Source organism: Tamandua tetradactyla, chromosome 1 (genome assembly GCF_023851605.1).
Source record: "Tamandua tetradactyla isolate mTamTet1 chromosome 1, mTamTet1.pri, whole genome shotgun sequence".
NCBI classification, from domain to species: Eukaryota; Metazoa; Chordata; class Mammalia; order Pilosa; family Myrmecophagidae; genus Tamandua; species Tamandua tetradactyla.
In genome coordinates, this window is record NC_135327.1 from 218,221,246 (window position 1) to 218,244,680 (window position 23,435).

General features: G+C 34.9%; 1 protein-coding gene across 4 annotated transcripts in view; it reads left to right on the forward strand.

Moving 5' to 3' along the window:
* Positions 1-22,695, forward strand: part of ITGB1 (integrin subunit beta 1) — a 114,862-nt gene extending 92,167 nt beyond the window's left edge. For 3 of the 4 annotated variants that reach the window (XM_077152124.1, XM_077152121.1, XM_077152123.1), the window contains exons 5-17: positions 2,872-3,042; positions 3,905-4,143; positions 7,197-7,352; positions 8,162-8,257; positions 8,561-8,650; positions 10,068-10,208; positions 10,371-10,570; positions 12,981-13,219; positions 13,446-13,668; positions 14,277-14,509; positions 16,148-16,314; positions 17,148-17,228; positions 21,455-22,695. In XM_077152124.1, the coding sequence (XP_077008239.1) occupies positions 2,872-3,042; positions 3,905-4,143; positions 7,197-7,352; positions 8,162-8,257; positions 8,561-8,650; positions 10,068-10,208; positions 10,371-10,570; positions 12,981-13,219; positions 13,446-13,668; positions 14,277-14,509; positions 16,148-16,314; positions 17,148-17,222 (2,030 nt within the window). In that variant the 3' untranslated portion in view covers positions 17,223-17,228; positions 21,455-22,695. The remainder of the gene's footprint in view (positions 1-2,871; positions 3,043-3,904; positions 4,144-7,196; positions 7,353-8,161; positions 8,258-8,560; positions 8,651-10,067; positions 10,209-10,370; positions 10,571-12,980; positions 13,220-13,445; positions 13,669-14,276; positions 14,510-16,147; positions 16,315-17,147; positions 17,229-21,454) is intronic. The other variant, XM_077152125.1, reaches the window with a different exon arrangement.
* The last annotated feature ends 740 nt before the right edge of the window (positions 22,696-23,435 follow it).

Genomic DNA, 23,435 nt, shown 5'->3' on the forward strand with positions numbered 1-23,435 from the left:
TTTCCATGATTTTTAAGCCTCTTACCATTTTTTGTTTGAGGGTTCATTTTCATTTGTAGTCTGGCACACAGATAAAAGGAAGGAATAGGTTAAATTTCAGAAAATTTTTGCAGATACAGCCATTTGTAAAACGTGTTTGGAATGGCATTAAATGTTGCCTAATGTCCAAAGTAAATTCTGCTAAAGAACCAGAAAATACTAATTGAATAATGATAACTTAAAAGTATCCATCCTTTAGTATTGTTACTTTATATAAAATTGAGGTTAGACAACATTTTAAACTATTCATTTGTATTTGTTTAGTATTTTTAAAATATTAAGTTTTTTATAAGTATCTTTGAAGTCCATCCTTAAAAAAGGAAAATCCCTGTATTTATCCTTTGTAGTTTCCTTCCTCCCTCTCTTTCCGAGCTCCTTGGAAGAATGATATGTGCTCCTTATTTTCTTGTCTTTATTTCCCTTCTGTTTTCTACCTACTCAACTGGGTTTCCGCTTCTAAATCTTCTGGGAAAGCTCCACCCTCACCTTGGAACCACGAAATCTAATGAACTTTGTCGGAGCACCTTTTTTTTCCCAGCCTTTTTGTACCAAGTGACTCTTTGAACTTCTTTAAATGTGCCCCTTTTGTCTTCCAGTATCATTCTTAGTTTTTTTCTTATGTCTTATTTCTTTTTCGTCCTTTCAGTTCCTCCCCATTTTAGTTTGCTAATGCTGCCCCAATGCAATATATCAGAAATGGGGAGGTTTTTATAAAGGGAGTTCATTAGGTTGCAAGTTTACAGTTCTAAGGCCACAAAAATGTCCAAAGTAAGACATCCAGAGAAAGACACCTTGACTCAAACAAGACTGATCTGGTAAAGCACATGGCTGGTGTCTGCTGGTCCTTTGGCTTCTTGTTCAAACAGCTTCAGTCTGGGTTTCTTATTGGCTCTGAAGCTTTTCCCAGAATGGTTCCCTCTAAAGCACTCCCTCTTATGGTAACCCCATCTTGAATGGGTGGACACACATCTTCATGGAAACCACCAAAATCCAAGGTCTCACCCACAACTGGGTTGGTCACATCTTCATAGAAACAACTTAATAAAAAAGATCCAACCCAGCAATATGTATATATATTTTTATTGAGAAATCCTCATACACATACAATCTAAACATGTACAATCAGTGGCTCATAGTATCATTACATAGCTGTATAATCACCATGATCATTCCTTAGAACATTTGCATTACCCCAGAAAAAGAAACAGAAAGAAAAGACTCATATATACCATACACCCTAACCTCTCATTGACCACCAGTGTTTCTATCCACCCAGTCTATTTTACCCTTTGCTTTCCCTATTCTTCATTCATTTTTTAATCCTTCTTTTTTACTCATCTGACCACACCCCAGACATAAGAAGCATCAGACACAAGGCTTTCACAATCACACGTTCACATTGTAAATGTTTCATCTTTATACAGTCCTCTTCCAGAATCTAGGCTACTGGAACACAGCTCAACAGCCCCAGGCACCTCCCCCCAGCAACTCTAATACACCATGAACTAAAGAGAGACATCCACACAATGCATAAGAATAACCTCCAGGACAACTTCCTTACTCTGCCCAAAACCTCCCAGCCACTGAAACTCTATTTTGTCTCATCTCTCACTTTCCCCCTCCAGCCAAGAAGTCCCTCTCAGTCCCCTGATACTGGGTCCTGGCTCATCCTGGGATCTCCATCCCACACAGCCAGGATGATCCACACCCCCGGGGAGCCATACCCCACACAGGAGGGAGGGGAGTGAGCTTACCTGCTGAGCTGGCCCAGAGAGAGAGGCCACAGCTGAGCAATAAAAGGTTCCCTGGGGGTGATTCTTAGGCAGGGTTTCAAGTAGGCCTAGCCCATCTTCGGCAGGAACAAGCCTCACAGGGGCGAACCCTGACGATTGAGGGCTTGGCACACTGAATTGGCTGTTCAAAAATTGCCCAAAAGAATATCAGAAATTCTCCAAATGGGGAAGTTGCACACTTCCTACCCTCTCCCCCATTACCCCAAGGGGACCCTGCAAACACCTCTCTGTTCACTGCTGAAGTTGCTCTGGGATCCATTGCCACCCAGCAGTATTGAATGAGGATTAAAGAACATGACTTTTCTGGGGTACACAACAGTTTCAAGCCAGCACATCCCTCTGTGCAGTCCACTTAAATGTTGGTTTTCCTTTTATGGCTTTAAAAAACATTTGTATGCAAATACCTCACAAACCTTTATCAGCTGACACACTTCTTCTGCACTCCAAACACTTTTATTTACCTGTCTACTAAAAATCTGTACAGAAAAATCCACATGTGCAAAATTTAATGATTTTCACTCAGACCTCTTCTCTGTTTCCTAACTCTGTTATAAATCGACTGTCTGTCTCTCTTGCCCACCGTGGATTAGAGATGTTGTCTTTTTCATTATTGTATCACTAGGTTTCAAATGGTGTTTGTTGAATGAAATTGAGTGGGTCTGTTAGAGTTCCCTGTGGTATTCCCAGTTTTGTATAATTTATAGCATTTAATGTATGTCATTCTGCAGTGTTAACCATGTAAGTTAGAGTCACTTGGTTTTTCTCCTTTGTTTTTTTTTTTTTTTAAAGGAAAGACAGAGAGAAGGAAGGAAGGATAGAAGGAAGGAAAGGAGGAAGAAAGGGAAACATCTTTTAAACATTTTCTTGTTTTATTGTATTTTGTTTCTCCGTTTTTGTTACATGGGCTGGGGCCGGGAATCGAACCGAGGTCCTCCGGCATAGCAGGCAAGCACTTTGCCCGCTGAGCCACCGCGGCCCGCCCTTCTCCTTTGTTTTTAATCACTGGCAAGCTCATTTCATTACCTGACTGTTTAATTAGGAGAGCCGCAGACATTTACATTGAAATTCAAGAGAGCTGAGGACTACCCCATCGACCTCTACTACCTCATGGATCTCTCCTACTCGATGAAAGATGACTTGGAGAATGTGAAAAGTCTCGGAACCGATCTGATGAATGAAATGAGGAGGATTACTTCAGACTTCCGAATTGGTAGGCATGTCGGGAGAATTTGTGAATTTTTGTGTGTAAGTCTTGGCAGTTCTTTGAGCCCTTTCGTATTTTTTACTCCTTTGTTCTCCACAAGTAATTTGTAAGTAAATAGGCCAGGTTTTGGAATTTTATTTCTGAGAGGAAACTGATATTGTAGTCACACAGCTCACAGGCTTCTCCTGTTCCATTCTTGATTCTGTTGCTGTCATGTTGGATGCAGATTATACCTTATAGATCATGAAGAGCATGCTTGTTTTCATAGAATTTATCCAATCCTGTGTTGATTTTGTAAACATGGGCTTATTTCACTCTAATTATTATGACCACACCTGTATGTACAACCTAGTCTCACTTTAGACCTAAATCTTTCATTTTATTATCTCCTTTCCAAAGGATTTTTTCCTGTTTTATGCATTCTTTTCTGCCTGCTTCTTTCCACTCTTGGGCCAGCAGAGGTTTAAATGCAGACTGTTGGAAAGATTTGACAGTCTTCTTGAGACCTAAAAGCTACCTTTTAAAAATGAATTCTGTTTTAGTGGAAACAGTAAAAAAAAGTAGACTCCCACTTACTTAAAATGACTTTTATTCAGTAAGCATAATTTAAATACAAAAAAGGTAGGCTTTTAATAAGTTAGTCTTTTTGAAGTTGTTAGGATTCCAGAATGTTTATTTGTTCTTTCATTCAATTTGCAGTTATCGGGAGCTGTATGCTAGGAAAATGAATGTGAATTATTTTTCAAGTGCAGTAGACAAAAGAAAAGGGTTGACTTGCGTATGGTAACATGCTTTTTAAAACTGCGACTTTACATGCACTTGCATGTATATATATGTTTATACAAATATACATTTTTTTCCTTCACAGGGTTTGGCTCCTTTGTAGAAAAAACTGTGATGCCTTATATTAGTACAACACCAGCTAAGCTCAGGAACCCTTGCACAAGTGAACAGAACTGTACCAGCCCATTTAGCTACAAAAATGTACTGAGTCTTACTGATAAAGGGGAAGTATTTAACGAACTTGTTGGTAAACAGCGTATATCTGGAAATTTGGATTCTCCAGAAGGTGGTTTTGATGCCATCATGCAAGTTGCAGTTTGTGGAGTAAGTACATTTATTTTCTACAAGGGGATACTTTTTGTCTGAATTTTAAGTGTGATTTTACTCTTACTTAGTAGGAAAAAATTCCTTAATTCCCATGGCATGTGTGTTTATCCCAGAGAAGTTACAGGTTTTAATCCATTAAGTTCTCTCCTACTTCAGGTGCTTTATAAAAACATATGTAATCATTAAGTCCTTATTTAAACAGACAGTTAATTCATTTATACAGGATTTTAAAAGCCAGTTTGAAACAATGGTTCAACTTTGCTGAACTTTAGCTGGTGTTCTGGGTATTTAGAACCAGACCCAGGTGTCCTAACACTCTGACTTTGTATCTAGAGATGGAATTGATATTATTGGAGGCATCACCAGGAACCTTAAAAATGTTCAAATAGGATAGTTTCTCAGATATCATTTTCTTTTGGTCAGATTTTTCTGCTCATAGTGTTTGAAAAGGGGATAGAACTTTTGTGTTTTAGTAGTTCAAAATGAAAGAACATTTAATTCCTAATTTGTAAGCAGTATAAGAACAGGTATTTTGAAAAGTCATAAATTACTTGTAATTTTGATGGCGAATTTTTCAGTAGTCATAAGCATGTCTGTATTGTACCAGTAATTAGCGTGTTTGAGACATTTACCAGCTGAAGATTTTGATACGACTTTTTTTTAAGTGGTGTAGCTGAGGTTGACACTAGAAGACTTTGACAAGTAGATCGTTTGTCTTAAGTGCCTTACTACTATCTTATTTTTTTTTCTTCTTTTTCCTATTCCCTAGAAGACCGTCCTTGATTCCACATTCCTCTTAAGGATTATTTGTCAGTTAATTTTTCCTACAGTGCTAACTGATATTCAAGATAATAAGTGAAGCAGCATAGTACAGTGATTAAAAGAACAGAATAATAGTATTTACCTCTAGGGTTATGTTGGAGTTTAAATGCAATAATTCATATAAAGTGCCAGCAAACACTCTGCAGATATTAGCTACTATGTTATTATTACTTTTGACTTCTCACTGTGGTGCTTGCAATATAATGTCAGTCTCTGCTTTTAAAGCTGAAGAGAAAGTAGTATTCCAAGTAGTGCCTTGCCTGACATCTGTTTTCTTTCCAGTCATTCATTTGTAATCCTGTTAGCAGCTCCCTGAGGGAAGAATATTTTCTGGGCTAGATCTCTCTATTCCTCAGGCAATCAGATGAAGACAAGTCATAGCATAGGTCCACTGCTCTATTCCTCCTCAGTGCTGAATGGGAGTTAACTCTTCCACCTACTTCTCTAGATGCAAGAGAGACAGACAGTTTGCTTTTAAAAGATCGCCAACATTAACAAACCTAATTCCACCTTAAATGCAGTTATGAAGTTAGATATTTAATTCCAGTGGGCCTTCAAGGAATTTACAGTCTTAGGAAGATGTAGAAACATGTACTAAGTATAGACAAATACAATCACAAAATTACTACAGAGAAAAGATGAGTATTAGGAATTTTGCTGCTGCCTTAACTTCTTTGTTGAATAAGGAGGAGGATAAATAAATGAATAAATAAACACTACATATGAATTAGAATGATTGGAATTAACCAGGGCAAGTTCTTGAAGGAGATAGCTTTTTCTATAATTAAAAAGGAAGGCCTGCATCAATATGTAATTTGTGATAAAAACTATATAAAGGTGGTAAGGAGGCAGGGGTATAGGAACATAGTTTTTACATATTGTTGAAGTTAAGTTCGTATCAAAGCAAATGAGATGTTACAGATCTGGAATGTTAAATTTGGGAAAGAAAATATCAGAGAATTTGCAAGCTCATGGAGATGGAAATTAAGAGTACGGATTGCCTGGGTCAGGGAACCGAGGAAGTGGGGAGTTAATGCAAAATGGGTGCAGGGTTTCTGTTTGGGGAGATTTTGAAATGCTTTCAAACTTATAGGAAAGCAAAAGTGTGAGTGATTGAAGGTGGTGAGGGTACCAAACAGAGTGAAGGGCAGGCTTGGGAGTGGTTGGGATGGGAAAGTGGATGGTATATAATGTTCCCACAATAAAAAAAAAAATGCAATTAAAGAAACAGTGACAAAGACAATACATGATTTTGGATGGGCTCTAACTAGGGATGAGAGAAGGCTCAAAAGGACATTAATGGGACATATGAAAAAATGTGAAAAACTGGAATATAGACTGTAAGCTTTATATTAATGTTAAATATCTAACTTGATGACGGCACTTAAAGTAGATATATAAGTGAATATTCTAATTCTTTGGAAATATATGCAGCAGTATTAAGTATTCAGAGAATATGTATACATCGTGTTCTCAAGTGTTGAGAAAATGGATTGATAGATGAATAGATAGGTAGCTTGATTGACAGACTGATGTTTAGATAGAATAATACAATAAATGTGGCAAAATGTTAAAATTGTATGGTTTTGGTATCTGGGGATAGGGTGTAGTGGGATATGTTGGAGTTTTCTGTATGGGGTTTGTATTTTTGTAACTATCCTATAAGTTTGAAAACATTTCAAAATAAAAAGTTAAAAAAAAAAAAAAGCAGGGAGAGAGAAAACAAAAAGGAAGCCCTAATATGGATAGCCATAAAAGAATAAATAGTATGAAAGATAGAGCAAGGCTGGATAGCTGGATGGCTGGGAGCAAGGCAGCAGCAATAGAGTAAGGTAAATGGGCTGAACTGAGACACCCATTTAATTCAGCAAATATTGATGGGGCACGTATGATGTGCTTAAGATACGATGATGAATAAAAACAAATGCCGTCCTTCACACGCAACTTTAGTGTACAGTCTAGCGGGGAAGATAGACAAGTTTTTGAAGGTACAATTTTTTAAAAGAGTCCAAGAAATGGACAGCCACGTAAGATATAGTAGTGCGTTGGGGTGGGGGAGCTTCATTCAATGGGCTCTGTGCATTGATCAGCAAGATTGTTATTAGCATTGGGAAAAGAGAAGGCCAGAGTTTATCATATTAGGTTAAAAGTACTATGGTAGATTGTATGAAGATTCAGAGATTTAGGTTGAATGAGTGTTTCAAAATTGAAATCTTTTTCTTTCTAAGTCATTGATTGGCTGGAGGAATGTTACACGGCTGCTGGTATTTTCCACGGATGCTGGGTTTCACTTTGCTGGAGATGGGAAACTTGGTGGCATTGTTTTACCAAATGATGGACAGTGTCACCTGGAAAATGATGTTTACACAATGAGTCATTATTATGTAAGTGCTTAATTCCTTACGTGTTGTGTGGGTTTATGTTAAATTTTAGTGCTTGCTGTAAGAGTATTGTAGGTGATGGGCTTGTGGGTTTTTTTCCAGGTTTGTGGTTTTATTTGGTAAGTGTGAACTCTAACCCACTGTGGAGGAAAATTGGTATTGCTGTTTTCTAAAGATGTGGCTTCGTGTTGCTTCCTTCCGTTTAGACAAGGGCCTTCCTTGCTGGGCAAAAGAAACAGCCTCAGACCTCAAACTACCTCCGTATTACCCATGCCTGAGTTTCCTCTCACTTGCGTACTTCCATTTAGTAGCAAATTTGATATAATTTCTAAACAAGTAATTTGTCTAGGCTTATACTCTTTATCTTATTTTATGTGATTTTACAAGTGGGCAGCCTATCTACAGTAGAGACTAAAGATGGGCAAATTATTCAAGTTTTAGTAGAAATCCTTGATAAATCTTGGTCTGTTTCTTAAGTAGTAGAAATACAACTTTTAGTTACTGGCAATTTTTTTCATTTTGTTCTTACATAATATACACAGATAATCTTGCTTTTTAAAAATATATTATGGGAAAAAAAAACCAAAATAAAAATCTCTTATGGAATTTTTCATACATAGATAAGATTGGGGAGGATTAGGAACATGCATGCTGCCCACTTCAACAATTATTTACATTTGATACTCTTCAGAGCAGACTTGTCGTAATCCAATTATATACGTAAATCATTCTTATTTTCAAAAAGTCTTGAAGAACTTGAATACATTGGAAGGGTGTAATTGCATATTAAATGTTATTATTTGATTTCTTAGGATTATCCTTCTATTGCTCACCTTGTCCAGAAACTCAGTGAAAATAACATTCAGACAATTTTTGCGGTTACTGAAGAATTCCAGCCTGTTTACAAGGTAAATATACATGAGATAAAGAGGGACATATTTCTTGATCTTTTTTGTTTAGTTATTAGAAACAAAATAATATGTCTGACTTGAAGGTTGGGAAAATGCCACCAGGTAGCCAGCATTAATTTTACAAAAGTGCTTATATTAATTTTTAATCACATAGTATGAAGTTAGTTGTTTATTTCAGTTCTGTCTCCTTAAATTATTTAAGCAATGTATAGGGAACTAGTATTTAAAAATAAAAGATGCTAATTGGTTAAAATGAAGAAACAGTTTTTGTATTTTCCATGTTTTATCTTTTAATTGCAGGAACTGAAAAATTTGATCCCTAAGTCAGCAGTAGGAACATTATCTGCAAATTCTAGCAATGTAATTCAGCTGATCATTGATGCCTACAATGTAAGTACACTTTAAAGGAGATCAGTTCTGGATATACACTGTTCCAAGAAAATAAAACTCCTTTTATACACACGTTAGCAAGTCTGGAGGACAACATAAAATTTAAATTCTGTAAGTCTGGAGGGAAAACTATTATCTTATGAAAGTGTCATTACTCGCATAGCCTAAACAAAGCAAAAATATGAAAAAGGGCATGTGGGGAAAATTTTAAATATCTATAAGTCATTAAGCAAAAGGTCTCCTTGCAGTAGAACCAGTGCAAAACATACTTACATTTAGATTTGTAGGGTTCCCTCAATCCTCATTTTTTCCCCCAAAGTGTCTTTTAGAGATTCATTTATTTTAATGAATTGTGCTAGAAAAGCTTTTTTTCTAATTCTTTTCTTGCCATATATTCAGAGGATATAGTTTTCTAAAGATATCTATGTGCACACAAACACTGATACATGCATACACTATATAAATATAAATATGTATGTATATAACAACTATTTTTAACCAGATTTTCAAGATTTCTTTTCCCTACACATGGAAGGAAGTTAAGTCAAAAATCAAAGACGAATTGCTTTCTCATTCCAGGGCTTACTTTATGCCTTAATTCAGATTATCTTTAATGATACCCATTAAACTTTGTTAGTAATCATTTTAAGCAATCTGAAGGCATGTTTGTATATTATGGTAACCATTGTGTGCTACATACACCACTGCTACCCTTAACCCTTTGGCAGGTTGAATTTTAGATGTTATTTTACCTCATGCCATGGGAGTCCAAAAATGTTTTGGAAAGTCCTGACTCAGAGGAGAGACATTTGTATTTTTAAGATTTCAGTTCTTTGTCTTCCTCACAGTTCTCTATCTCAGCAGACCATTATTGTATCTCCTGTCCTTGCAAGGGTGTGAATAAAAGATCACGTTCCCACTTCTCCTTTTGTCCTGAGTGATCTGATCCCGTAGATGGCACTGGCTTGATTCCTTCCTTCTTGGGTGTGTGTGTTTGTGTTTGGCCAGGGTACCATTGGCTCCTAAGCATATTTGTTCCCAGAATGCACAGTAGAGCATTTCTCCTTGTCTGACACAAGAGCCATATTGCTTCATGGGGCAAAAAAGAAAGTTCTTGTGCATCCACATAATTTTTATCAGGCTTCTGTGCTGAATTTATCATTATGATGGTGTATGATCATTAATACTTCCATTCAATAGTTAAAACAGGACTGCTCTCAATTGTGTACATTATTTTGAAGATTCATTCCTTATTAATTAGAGCCTGGGTTCTGTGTTTTATATAGTCACTGAGTTGTATTTGGCTTGAAAATGTTTTATTTAAATGATATGTTATTTTAACAGTTCATTTTATGCAGTCACCTTATCTTACAGGATTTCATTTGATTTCTCTATGTATAACTAGTCTTTCTTTTAGTCCCTTTCTTCAGAAGTCATTTTGGAAAACAGCAAATTGCCAGAAGGAGTAACAATAAATTACAAATCTTACTGCAAGAATGGGGTGAATGGAACAGGGGAAAATGGAAGAAAGTGCTCCAATATTTCCATTGGAGATGAGGTATGTTGTATAAACATTTGCTGAAGAAAAGAAAAAAGTTGCTTGTTTATAAGCTGTTTAGTTTATAATTTAAGACGTTTTAAAAATGAGTACCTTTTTGAACTATTTCTTTGCAGATTTAAATTGCTTAGTTGTTAAAACTTAATCTTTCTTTCTTGCAAGGTTCAATTTGAAATTAGCATAACTTCAAATAAATGTCCAAATAAGAATTCTGAAACCATTAAAATTAAGCCTCTGGGCTTCACTGAGGAAGTAGAGATTATTCTTCAGTTCATCTGTGAATGTGAATGCCAAAGCGAAGGCATCGCTGACAGTCCAAAGTGTCACGAAGGAAATGGGACATTTGAGTGTGGAGCCTGCAGGTAAGCGGGGATCAGAGGTTGGCAGATGAGTATATTGGCTTAGAACGTTATAGGCAGGCTGGGTTTTGTTACATCCAGAGAAAAGCTCTTTGGAACAAATACATTTTTTGCTCATCACAAGGTCAATTTGATGATAATTGTGTATAATCTTTACAGAAAGTCCTTATCTGACTTTGTGTTTTAAGAAAAGTCTTTATTCTAAAGTGAAGGCTTTTATAACCATGCAAGAAGTATATTTCACAGATTATTACAGTAGGAACTTTTTTCATGCAATACCAGTCTGAATTTTCTCATGCTAAATTAGGTTATGAAAAATATGTTTAATGAAAAATATTTTGGGAAAACATCAAACTGAAAGATTTTATGTGGGAATTAGCATTAGGAAGCAATAAAGGGTATTTATTTACTTTCTACTTCATGTAGTCTATACTGTTGGAATTTTTTTTTTAAATGTATTTTATAAAAAGAAAAATATATTTTTAGAAAGTAAAATCTATTAACAAAACTTGAACCAAATTATCTTACCTTTTATTTTCACACTGTAGTTACTTTTTAAATTAAAAAATGAAACTGATTACATGTTAAAAATGGCTTTCTCCTTAGAATAGGAGATGGGAGAGCATTTTAATCAAATGACTGAGTTTAAAAAGGATTATTAACCTGAAGAAAATAAATGGCTATACATCACCCTCAGTTATTAAATGTCATAAATAACAGTTTAAATGTGATCATTTTATTTTCATGCTGTACATGAAATGTTTGAGTCATGTAGATCCATTTTTTTTTTTTTTAGGGAGTCCAAATTTATAGTTATATTTTATTTCTGTTTAAAATACAGAATATGAATTATGATGAAATTTCAAAATGTGAATGAATCAATAAATGAAAGATAGGGTTTTTTTTAATGTATAATCCTGGAAAAGAAATAGCCAATCTCTCTGATTACATCTAATATATAATACTCACCCTAGATTTGAGCATTTTATTCAATTTTTTACAATTTTACATATTTTTTAAATAGCTATTAAATCCACATGGCATAAAATCCAAATGGTACCAATGTTACTACAGTGAAAATTAAACCTTCCTTCCTTTTCTGCCCACTCAGCCATCTAGTACATAGGTACTTTTTAAAACTTTATTTTATTTATTAAATGTACCAGCATACAAACAAACATTCTTACCATATGATCATTCCGTTCTACATATATAGTCAATAATTCACAATATCATCACATAGTTGTATATTCATCATCATGATCATTTCTTAGAACATTTGCATCAATTCAGAAAAAGAAATTAAAAGAAAACAGAAGAAAATTCATACATACCATACCCCATACCCCTCCCTTTCATTGATCACTAGCATTTCAGTCTACTAAATTTATTTTAACATTTGTTCCCCCATTGTTTATTTATTTTTAATTCGTGTGTTTTACTATCTGTCCATAAGGTAGATAAAAGAAGCATCAGACACAAGGTTTTCACAGTCACACAGTCACATTGTGAAAGCTGTATCATTATACAATCATCTTCAAGAAACATGGCTACTGGAACACAGCTCCACATTTTCAGGCAGTTCCCTCCAGCCTCTCCATTACACCTTAACTAAAAAGTGCTATCTATTTAATGCATAAGAATAACCTCCAGGATAGCCTCTTGACTCTGTTTGGAATCTCTCAGCCATTGACACTTTATTTTGTCTCATTTCTCTCTCCCCCCTTTCCGCTGAGAAAGTTTTCTCAATATGTAGATCCATTTTTAATATCATTTAACCAAAAAGATTAGCTTGAAAACATTTTGTCTCTCTTCTCTTTATATATTTACCTGAGAGATAGAACAGGTATATTCCATGAGCGTTGGGTCCTCTAAGAGTACAGGGGTGTCGACAAACACAGGGTGACCCCATAGGATATGTTTATTTTTAAACAGTATGTTTTTAAATTATATGATCAATATATTTTTCTTCAATCTCCATACCCTTTTCTAGGTATGTGTGTTGTATTTTTTTCAGATTAAGAGTTGAGTCATTGCTTTAAACTTGAGGCATTTCACGTGTTTCAAGGTTAAAGTAAAATATATTAGCATATTGTTTGAAAATATAGCTAACATACTGTTTAAAAATGAGTTCATCCTGTTTCCAGATGTTTTGTTCCCTTATTCAGTGCTTGACTGTATTTTCATGTTAATCGAGATGATTACTTCCCTGAAAAGAGATTTTTCCTGGCCCCTGCACATGGGCTGTGTGACCTGGAATGGCTCATGTGTGCAGGTGCTCTGCTGCATGCTTCTGTGCTGTCTGTGGCATGAACACTTACATGTAATGTGCTTGCCATTCATTCTGTGGCAGCATGGTCTGTTCTTTTAAGTTTATTTTTATTTTATATAATTGCAATTTTGGAATTTTTAGGTGCAACGAGGGACGTGTTGGTAGACATTGTGAATGTAGCACAGATGAAGTAAACAGTGAAGACATGGATGCTTACTGCAGGAAAGAAAACAGTTCAGAAATCTGCAGTAATAATGGAGAGTGCGTCTGTGGACAGTGTGTTTGTAGAAAGAGGGACAATACAAATGAAATTTATTCTGGCAAATTCTGCGAGTGTGATAATTTCAATTGTGACAGATCCAATGGCTTAATTTGTGGAGGTGAGAATGGGGTCTGAAAATGGTTATAAAAATGTGACTTCCTCTAATATAATGAAAAATGTTAAAAGTTTTCCTAGTGAATATAAATAAACAGGGCAGCATTGATAGTCAGTCCATCCGTGGGGTACATTTTCTTCTGTATTGTTGCTTAGTTTACTTTTAAATCAATGCTGCGGTTTTATATATTTTTTTTACCAGTGTTAATGAGAAATACTTTTATTTGCAGGCAATGGTGTCTGCAAGTGTCGTGTGTGTGAATGCAACCCCAACTACACTGGCAGTGCTTGTGACTGCTCTTTGGATATTACTTCGTGCAAGGCCACAAATGGACAGATCTGCAATGGACGGGGAATCTGTGAGTGTGGTGCATGTAAATGTACAGATCCGAAATTTCAAGGACCAACCTGTGAGATGTGTCAGACCTGCCTTGGTGTCTGTGCTGAACACAAGTAAGCATTTCCTAATTGCTTGATTGATTTTTAATTTTCTACTGACCTAAGTATGCATTATCACTAGGACCAGAACTATGCCAATATCAGCTTACACTATATATAAAAAAAAAATGCACTGAAGCCCACTGTGTAATTCTTAAAAATCCTTTCTCAGTAGCTAGTGTGTATGTTACATGATATTGCAGTGTCATATGCGAATTGTAGCATTATTTTGAGTTTGTTATATTGTTAAATTGGTATTACCAATTAATTACTATCTTTTGATCAAACTAAACAAAATAGGTTTTCTCCTTGAAGAACTATTATCATACCATTAAGTACCACATTGTCTTAATTATTTTTTTTCATTTAGCTGCTCTTATTTCTTTGTTGGGATTTTAATTTGCACCACTGCAAATCTATAATTTCATTTGGGAAATAGCATCTTTATACTTAATTTTATCATCCAGAAATGTAGTATGCCTCTCCGTTTAGTCCAGTCTTCTTTCATAGTTCTTGGTTCAGCTGGTCACATGGGTCTAGCCCACAAAATAATTTTTAAGCAAATATTTATTTTAAATATTTAAAAAATTATCTTTTAATTCAAATGATTTGTGTTTTAACAGAGAATGTGTACAGTGCAGAGCCTTCAATAAAGGAGAAAAGAAAGACACATGTGCACAGGAATGTTCACATTTCAACATTACTAAGGTAGAAAACCGGGACAAATTACCCCAGCCGGGCCAAGTTGATCCTCTGTCCCATTGTAAGGAGAAGGACGTTGATGACTGTTGGTTCTATTTCACATATTCTGTGAATGGAAACAATGAGGCTATTGTTCATGTTGTAGAGACTCCAGGTATAAATCTAATAATTTCAAATATTCTTTTCATTTTCTTTCATGTCTTGGTATTACCTCTGATGCCTGAATTATTTAAGGTTCAAGTTGGGAAAATTTTCATCTCTTAAAGCTGAAAGCTAATTTCCATACAAGAAATAAAAGAGAAAATAAGTTTATTAAATATTATGGGTACAGAGTGAAGATTATGAACTCAATCCATAGAAGGCACTTAGGAGATGCTTAATAGATGTCATCATTGATATTACTAAAATTTGAGCTTGATTTAGGATTAGATACTGAAAAGGGGATTTGTTAAAGGGTTTTAGAAAGCATTTGGTTTGTTCAATTTCTCAGAAGATGGAACATTTTTATCTTGGCTTTACTTGTAGCTTTTTTGTAGATTCTTTGAAATTTTGTACATTCATATACAGGGTTTTTTTTCATTTCTCCTGAGTAAATACTATAAGTGGGATCTGGGAACATGTGGCATATGTTTATAAGAAACTGCCGAACTGTTTTTTAAGTCTCTGTACTGCTTTGCATTATCTGACATGTAATTTGCAAATATTGTCTCCTAGTCTGTGCCTCTTTGTCTTTCATTTTCTTAAGTCTTTAGAAAGTTTTAAATTTTGATGAAGTCTAATATATCAGTTTTTTCTTTTATGGATTTTTCTTTTAATATTATGTCTGAGAAATCTTTGGCTAACCCAAGATCATAAGGATTTTTCTTCTAGCAGTTTTATACCTTCTAGTTTTACACTTAGGTATCTAATCCATTTTGAATCTTTGCATTTGGAGTTAGGCATGGGTTGCGATACATTTTTTGCCTGTGGATGTCTCACTGTTAGCTGAAAAGACTATGCTTTCTCCACCTTTATTGAAGGTCTGGTGTCTCTGGCTCTCTTTTCTGTTCCACTGATTTGTGTGTCTGTCCTTCAGTCAGTACCACATTGCCTAGATATGGTAGCTTTATACCAAGTCTTGAAATCAGGTAGTGCGAGTCCTCCAAATGTGTTCTTCACTTTTTGAAACACTTTTCTAGTTCCTTTGCCTTTCCAAGTAAATTTTAGAATTAGCTTATCAATTTCTACAAAAACCCTGCTAGGATTTTATTGTGATTATTTTGAGTTTATAGATCAAATTGGGGAGCACTGAGTCTTCCAATCAATGACCAGGGTATCTCTCTCCATATTTTAAGACTTTTCTGGTTTCTTTCATTAGTGCTCAGTAATTTTTAGCATTTATATCCTGCCCATATTGTTAGGTTTATACATAGGTATTTCATGATTTCTTGATGCTATTCTAAATGGTACTGTTTTTAGATTTCAATTTCCAATATGTAGAAATGTATAGAAATTTCAACATGTATAGGAGTTATATATATAGAATTTTCTTTATATATAGACTATATAGAAATTTCAATTCCTTATAGATTTGATTTTTTAGAGAGTTGATTTTTGTTTATTGACCTTACAAACTCATTTATCAGTTCTTGCAGCTTTTTAATGCATTTTTTGGGACAGTCTGCATTCACGTGGGTTTGGGTTTTTATTCCAGTATTTTTTAATAAGGTACTGCCCCATTGTTTTGTGGTTATGAGTGTACTTGGTATAGATGAGTCTCTCGTGTGCTTATTCTTTCCTTTTTGTTTTCCAGAGTGTCCCACTGGTCCAGACATCATTCCAATTGTAGCAGGTGTGGTTGCTGGAATAGTTCTTATTGGCCTTGCATTGCTGCTGATTTGGAAGCTTTTAATGATAATTCATGACAGGAGGGAATTTGCTAAATTTGAAAAGGAAAAAATGAATGCCAAATGGGATACGGTAAGTTGAAAAAAGAAAAAGCAGAAAAAAGATGATTTATAAAGTAAATATAACACTCAAAGACTTCTTATTAACTCTAAAACTGATTATTAGAGTCCTCTTTTAATCTTTTATTTCCCCAGCAGTTCAGTATTCAGAGATCTAACATTTAATGAAAACAAATAGCATCTTTTAGATATATCCCATTGAAACAAAACATTATAACAATGTATCTTTTGTCTACTGTGGATACTATACTTATTTCTTTACAGTTTTGGTCCTAAAGGCTATAGAATATATGATTCCATTTGCACGACATTCTGGAAAATTAGAATCTATAGGACAAAAATTGAAACAGTGGTTGCCAGGGGAAGCCTTGACTACAAAGGGGATGAGAGATCTTTTGGGGATGATCTGATTACACTTGAAAACATTCCAATTCTATACTTAAAAAGGATATATGTTACAAATTATATCTCAAAAAGCCTTTCTTTATAAAGGTTTTTAAAAGATTTAAGTGACTTAAAATTTGTGCTAGCATTTAATCTTCAAATATGGAGTAAGAGGGTCAGGTAGGCAAATGTTGACCGCTGTGTATTTATCCTTTGCTACAAGCTGGTGTAATCATCAATTTTTTGACAATCATCAATATATTTAAATCATAAATGAATTTTATTTGCATTTGTCTACAATTAGTTTGAGTTGTTTTATTTATTTATTTATTTTTAATTATTTCTGTTTAGTTTAAGTTATAAATTTCAGAGGTGTAGAAATAGATCTTTTATAGTGGTTAAGCACTATAAATGTCAGTTTTCTTTCCGATGAAATTATTGGAAACTTTCTTTTAACTTTAGCAAGAAAATCCGATTTACAAGAGTCCTATTAATAATTTCAAGAATCCAAACTATGGACGTAAAGCTGGTCTCTAAGTTGCCGTTCGTATTTTCTTTCATTTTCTGTCTTTGCATGTGAACTTTTATCCTTTTTACTGCACTGTGTGTCCTTTATCACTTTTGCTATCTTTAAAAGTCTGGCTTTATTTATATGGCTCTCTTGTGCCTTTTCTTTTTGTGTGTTGAGTTAGTGTCTAGCAGGGCTTTAACATACATTATATGGTATAAAAGCAGCAGCTTTGGTTTAACAGAAAGAATGTGCTCTGAGGTCAGAAAGACCAAAGTCAGACCCCAGCTCCTCCACTTTGTAAGCGTGATGACATTGTGTCGCTTTGCTCCCCTGAGCTTTAGGTTTCACACATACAGCAATGTCAGTAAGATCTGTTGTATGGGGCGTGTATTTTTGGCAAATCAACTTCAGTATATTAAGTCAGTCTCACTACAGTCCTGTGCATTAGGTGGTATTATTCCTGTATAACCGATTGCTACGTGTAAATTTTAGGATTGACTAGTGAAAATTGAATATCAAATCCACACTGAAAATAGAAAATTAAATGTAACCTGGTATAACTTTTATATAAATAAATAACTGCAATATCATTGTTATTGGTTCTAGAAAGCTTTTGAGATTCATTTAAAAAAATTTTTTGTTGCATGGGCAGGCACCGGGAATTGAACCTGGGTCTCTGACATGATAAGAGAGAATTCTGCCTGCTGAGCCACTGTGGCCCACCCTGAGATTCATTTTTTTAAAAGATATTTTTATTGAGAAATCTCCACACACATACAGTCCAGCCATATTCTATAATCAGCAGCTCACAATATCATCACATAGGTGTGTATTCTTCACCATGATCATTTTTAGAACATTTGCATCACTCCAGAAAAAGAAATAAATAAAAACTCATATATCCCATACTCCTTACCCCTCTCTCATTGACTCATCAGTATTTCAATCTCCCAATTTTTACCCTTTATCTCCCCCATTATTTATTGACTAATCCTTTTTTTTTTTAACTCATCTGTTTGTACTCTGGATAAAAGGAGCATCAGACACAAGGTTTTCATAATCACCCAGTCACATTGTAAAAGCTTTATAGTTATACGATCTTTTTCAAGAATCAAGTCTCCTGGACACAGTTCAATAGCTTCAGGTACTTCCCTCCAACCACTCCAATACACCATAAACTAAAAAAGGGTAGCTATATATGCATAAGAATAACCACCTTGATGACCTCTCGACTCTGAAATCTCTCAGCTGCTGAGACTTGATTTTGTCTCATTTACTGGGTCCTGGTTCATCCCCAAGAGTCAAGTCCCATGTTGCCAGGGAGATTTACACCCCTGGGAATCATGTCCCATGTAGGGGATCGGGGCAGTGAGCTATCGAGTTGGCTTAGAGAGAGAGAGGCCACATCTGAGTAACCAAAAAAGGTACTCTGGGGGTAACTCTAAGGCATAATTACTACTTAGTGGGAGAGATGAGATTCAAACACAGGCAGTCCAGCTAACGTTATACTGGTAGTGTTTATACATATTTAAGTCCTCTGACTGGATTAAGGATAGGTAGTCAGAGAGTTGTTTTTAGGGAAGAACTAATGAAAAATAAAATTGGATTTTTTTCTTTTTCTTTTTTATATCAAAAACAGCCAGATACTGGCAATTTCACATGGCTCCTTCTCATGAGAAAAAAAATTCCATTTATTTGTACTACTCAAAGATGAAGTTTTCACCCTTGCTATACATTTAATTGTACTTTAAAGGAAGTTATCAATACTTATTGATATCGTTTATATTATTTAACTTAGTTTTTGGCTATAATGTTACTTCTTCAGAGTTTTAAAGCATTTTATGTTATTTAAGAGGCAAACATTTCCTTATTCATAAGTGAAATTCAGACAAATTATTCTAAGGTGTTTTCTCAAGAAAAATTAAAGTAGGAATTAATAGAAGTTAACGAATGAACATCAAGAAAGTGAAACAAATCTTGGATTATAAAGCATTTTTGTGATTTAGAATAGAGGCTTCCTGGTCAGTTAATTACATAATTAACATGTTTGGGACAGCTGGCAATCATTGTAATTATTTTAGCACCTAAATTATCAATTTAGAACACCTAAAGTATTAAGAAACAGTCACCTAATTCCTCCTCCCCAGTTCATGTACTGGGTGTTGTAAATTTTATGTCTGGTGCCTTGAAATGATGGCTCAGCCACCATTATCAGCTCACTCCACGATGGGCTGGAGGATGGCAGTTTTCTGAGTATGGGGGGCCTCATTTCAGACTACAACACTGTTCTTTTAATTTAAGCTTTGCTTATTGTTGGGATTGTGGGGGACGAGTGCACTCTGTACAGTGGAAACTAATATGAATCATTTTAGTTTTCTTCCATTTAAAATGGTGCCTAATGCAGATAGCAAGTTTAATTTTACCTCTAACCTTGCATGTTAAACTTTTGTTTGGATTGACTGAAATAATAACTGTAAATATTTGTGTAAATGAAAAGGCAAACTTTTCTTCAAGGGTAAGTTCTTCTATATACATTATACTTTGGACTTATCAGTAATGTGGGGGTTTTGGTTTATTTTGTCCCTCTTGAAATTCTTAAGTATTCATATGTTAGATTTATCTAATACATTCTTTTAAAGAAACTAATGTGATATTTTCCCAACGTTAAAAGAATGGGCAATACCAGCTAGCCTTATGTGCAGATGAGAGAATGGAAATAAAGAATATAACCTATTTGCCCTCTTTATTTTGTTACGAATTTAATTGCTAGGATCCAGTTTCCTGAATTCCATTCTGAAATGTTATATAGTTCCTGTACTTCAGTTAGGTGTAGAGCTCAGTATTTGTTCTGTACAAACTTATCACCCAGGTTTTACAGAGTTGGTCTTGAGGGAATAAATAACCAATCAAGTTGTTTCTTTCTGGAGGAAGGGCCTACTGGCATGTCTGGTAAACTAATTGCTGAACTGAAGTCACAGTAGTTTATTTGGTGTATCTCAGGACATATTCTTTCCCTTAATGGTTTCTCACCTACTGAATAAAATTTATACTTCTCAGGACAGATAAGACATGGTGTGATTTTTCACTGCCTTTCTCTCGTCTTCTTTCCCTTCCCCACACCCTAAAACACACACACTCAACACACACATAAACACTTCTGATACATTGAGCTACGTGTTCCTATGTGTGACATTTTCCCCTACATCTTGACTTTGCATATGGTTCTATTTACTTTTCAGTAGTTTATCATCAATTTTGCTATGGAAACATCCCTAATCTTCTCATTTTCATTTATATATATATATATTTCCATATTATGTACATAATTTTTACTATATCAGAGTGCCTTTATTTTCATATCTCCCATCCACCAAACTGCACCCTCCCTTTGAAGACAGAAATATCCAAAAATATTCTAGTGATGTGTGAATGTAACATTTTTTTTAAGTTTACTTTTTAGATGCTTTTTATAAATCTGTTTTTAAAAAATCGCCTGCCAGTAGTACTGTAGTAAACAATAAAACTAAACAGCATTTCAAAATCTCTTATTGCCTGATAGTTAAACATTTGATTAGATTTGTACCCTGTATAAATTTCTTGTGATAGGGTTTTATGGCCACATTTCTCATTTGACTTTCAGCTTTCTTCAAGATTATAAGAACAGGAGGGAAAAAGAATGCTATGGCAAATATTTGAATGTAGCAGTTTGCATCGGAGAATTTTTTTAAGGAAACGGAATTGGGGTAGTATTTCCTACTAAAAATTAACATCACTGTCAACATGTATTTTGAGGTCTTGAAAGATCATTCGTGTTATGGCTGGTAGTTACTTGCCAGACTTGATTTCAGTCTTAAGTATAGTATTACAAAAAGAACATGATGTTGGTGATGGGTGGTAATTTTATGAGGGATGATGCTTTGCTTAGCATGCTAAGCATGTTTGGCAGTGTGACAGCATCTCCCCAGAGCCTTTAAATCAGTACCTTTGTGGAAGAGCCCCAGGGGAGCATCTCCTTACTGAGATGGAAGCCAAGGATCCCCAATGGTGATCAAGTACCATCTGTGCACAAGAGGACTAAGAGCCAGGCAAGTGACTGCAGGAGAGTTAATGCGACCTTAAGCCATGCATCAAACACTAGCTCAAAGGAGGGGTGCTTGGCACCACCACTGCCGCCGCCGCCTAACTTTAGTAATTACTAAAGTAATGTCATATGGTTTAAGTAGAATAACTGATCGTTTTTTCTCACTTTATTTTTTAGGGTGAAAATCCTATTTATAAGAGTGCTGTGACAACTGTGGTTAATCCGAAGTATGAGGGAAAATGAGCACTGCTTGTGCAGATTTCACAACACTGAATGCAAAGTAGCAATTTTCATAGTCACCATAAGATAGTTTTAGGGTAACATTGCCATGGTTTTACTCATGTGCAGGTTTTGAAAATGTACAATATGTATAATTTTTTTATTTTATTATTTGGAAAATAATGTTATAATCAATGCCAGGGACTGAAAAAAAACTTTTGAGACAAGATGGTTATCCTTGTCAGCTAAGGTCACATTGTGCCTTTTTGACCTTTTCCTCCTGGACTATTGAAATCAAGCTCTTATTGGATTAAGTGATATTTCTAGAGTTTGAAGGGACAATAGTTAAGGGAAGCAGCATGATGAGAGTTTCTGTTAATCAAGTATTAAAACTGAGTTTAGCTTTACAGATATGTAAGGACTTGTTTTCAGTTATGCAGAATCCAAAGTAAATGTCCTGCTAGTTAGTTTAGAATTGCTTTAAATTTATTATTTTGCTTGTTGCCTGTTAAGACATGACTGATGACATATCTTAAAGATATGTGTTTCGGGAATAAACAAGTATCAAATAGTTTTTAAATATTTGAGCTACAAAGGCTAAGAATTCAGAAAGTTAGGAAGGAAAAAACAAATAGCTTTAAAACCTGTGTGCCATTTCAAGAGTTACTTAATCTTGATAACTTTTATGCCTTCTCTTTATAAACTCAAGCCTTGGATAAAAGACTAGGAAATTTTCTGCAAAAAAGTCCTTGATTTACCATTATTTACATAAAGGCCTTAATTGACATGGTATTTGCTGAATGGGGACATTTTGGATTAATTTTATTGTACTATTTTTATTTTGTTTAAAGCCTGGTGCTTTTTATCACCTCTTCTAATCCTTTAATGTACGTGTTGCAGTTGGGGAGTAACACATTTTATCAGTGCATTTTCTTTGAAGGTTTAGCTGTAAATTTGCCTTCTTAATGAACATGTGACATTGTACTGTGGCTTTATGCAACAGCTCTCACTTAAGCAAGCCTTCCTTTTAGTTAGTGCCATAACAGACCATTGTATATTGCCTTTCACTGTTTGAGTTGCCCATGTTGTTTCATACTAGTCACATTCTTATTTTAAGTGCCTTTAATTTTAATAGTTCACTTTTTACAATGCTGTTTGTTAAAGTTATTTATTAAATAAAAATGCCAAAAATACTTAAATGGGGTGTTTGGGCTCTGTATTGATTTTTTTGTCAGTTTGTATACCTAAAGTTTTTATAGGCTAAAGAGGTTGGGGAAAAACATTTCTGGTTGGCGGGATATTTCATTAAGCAGTGAAAACATATTTCACCTACACATACAAAAGAAAGATGTGCTGGAGATATAAGAACAGTGGTGTGGTGAAATACAGCCTTGACGATTATCTTCTGGCTCTCGAAACACTATGGCGAGATCCTCACCCTGCTCCACTTGCAGGTGGGGTAGGTTTCACCCTACAATAAGCAGAGCTAACTCGATGACTATCATCCTAGAGCTGTTATTAGAAGCCAGAACTGATATAATTTTATTTAGGCTAAGTAGGGATTGTCACTTCTGTGATAAAAAGTTAAGGAAAATTGTTTTCATCTGACTTTGGTTTATTTCAATTAGAAAACAAACATCCATTGAAAATACCTGGATAAAGCTTATTAAAAGAAATATATTTCTTCTAGAGCATACAACAAATGTTAGAAAGATGCAAGGGAAAGACTATCTTAAAAGTTACAACCTTATCAGCTTTTCCGATTTTATATGCCTCCTTATTTGTTGATATTTGTTTTAGTCATTCCACTTAGATGTATTTTCTAGCTTAGACTAGAGCATCTTTGAGGTGAGAACTAGATTTTTATAGTATGTGAGCCCCATTAGAAAAATGATCATTTCTCCCATTTTTACCCTGCTTCTTCCATTTCCTGTCACCC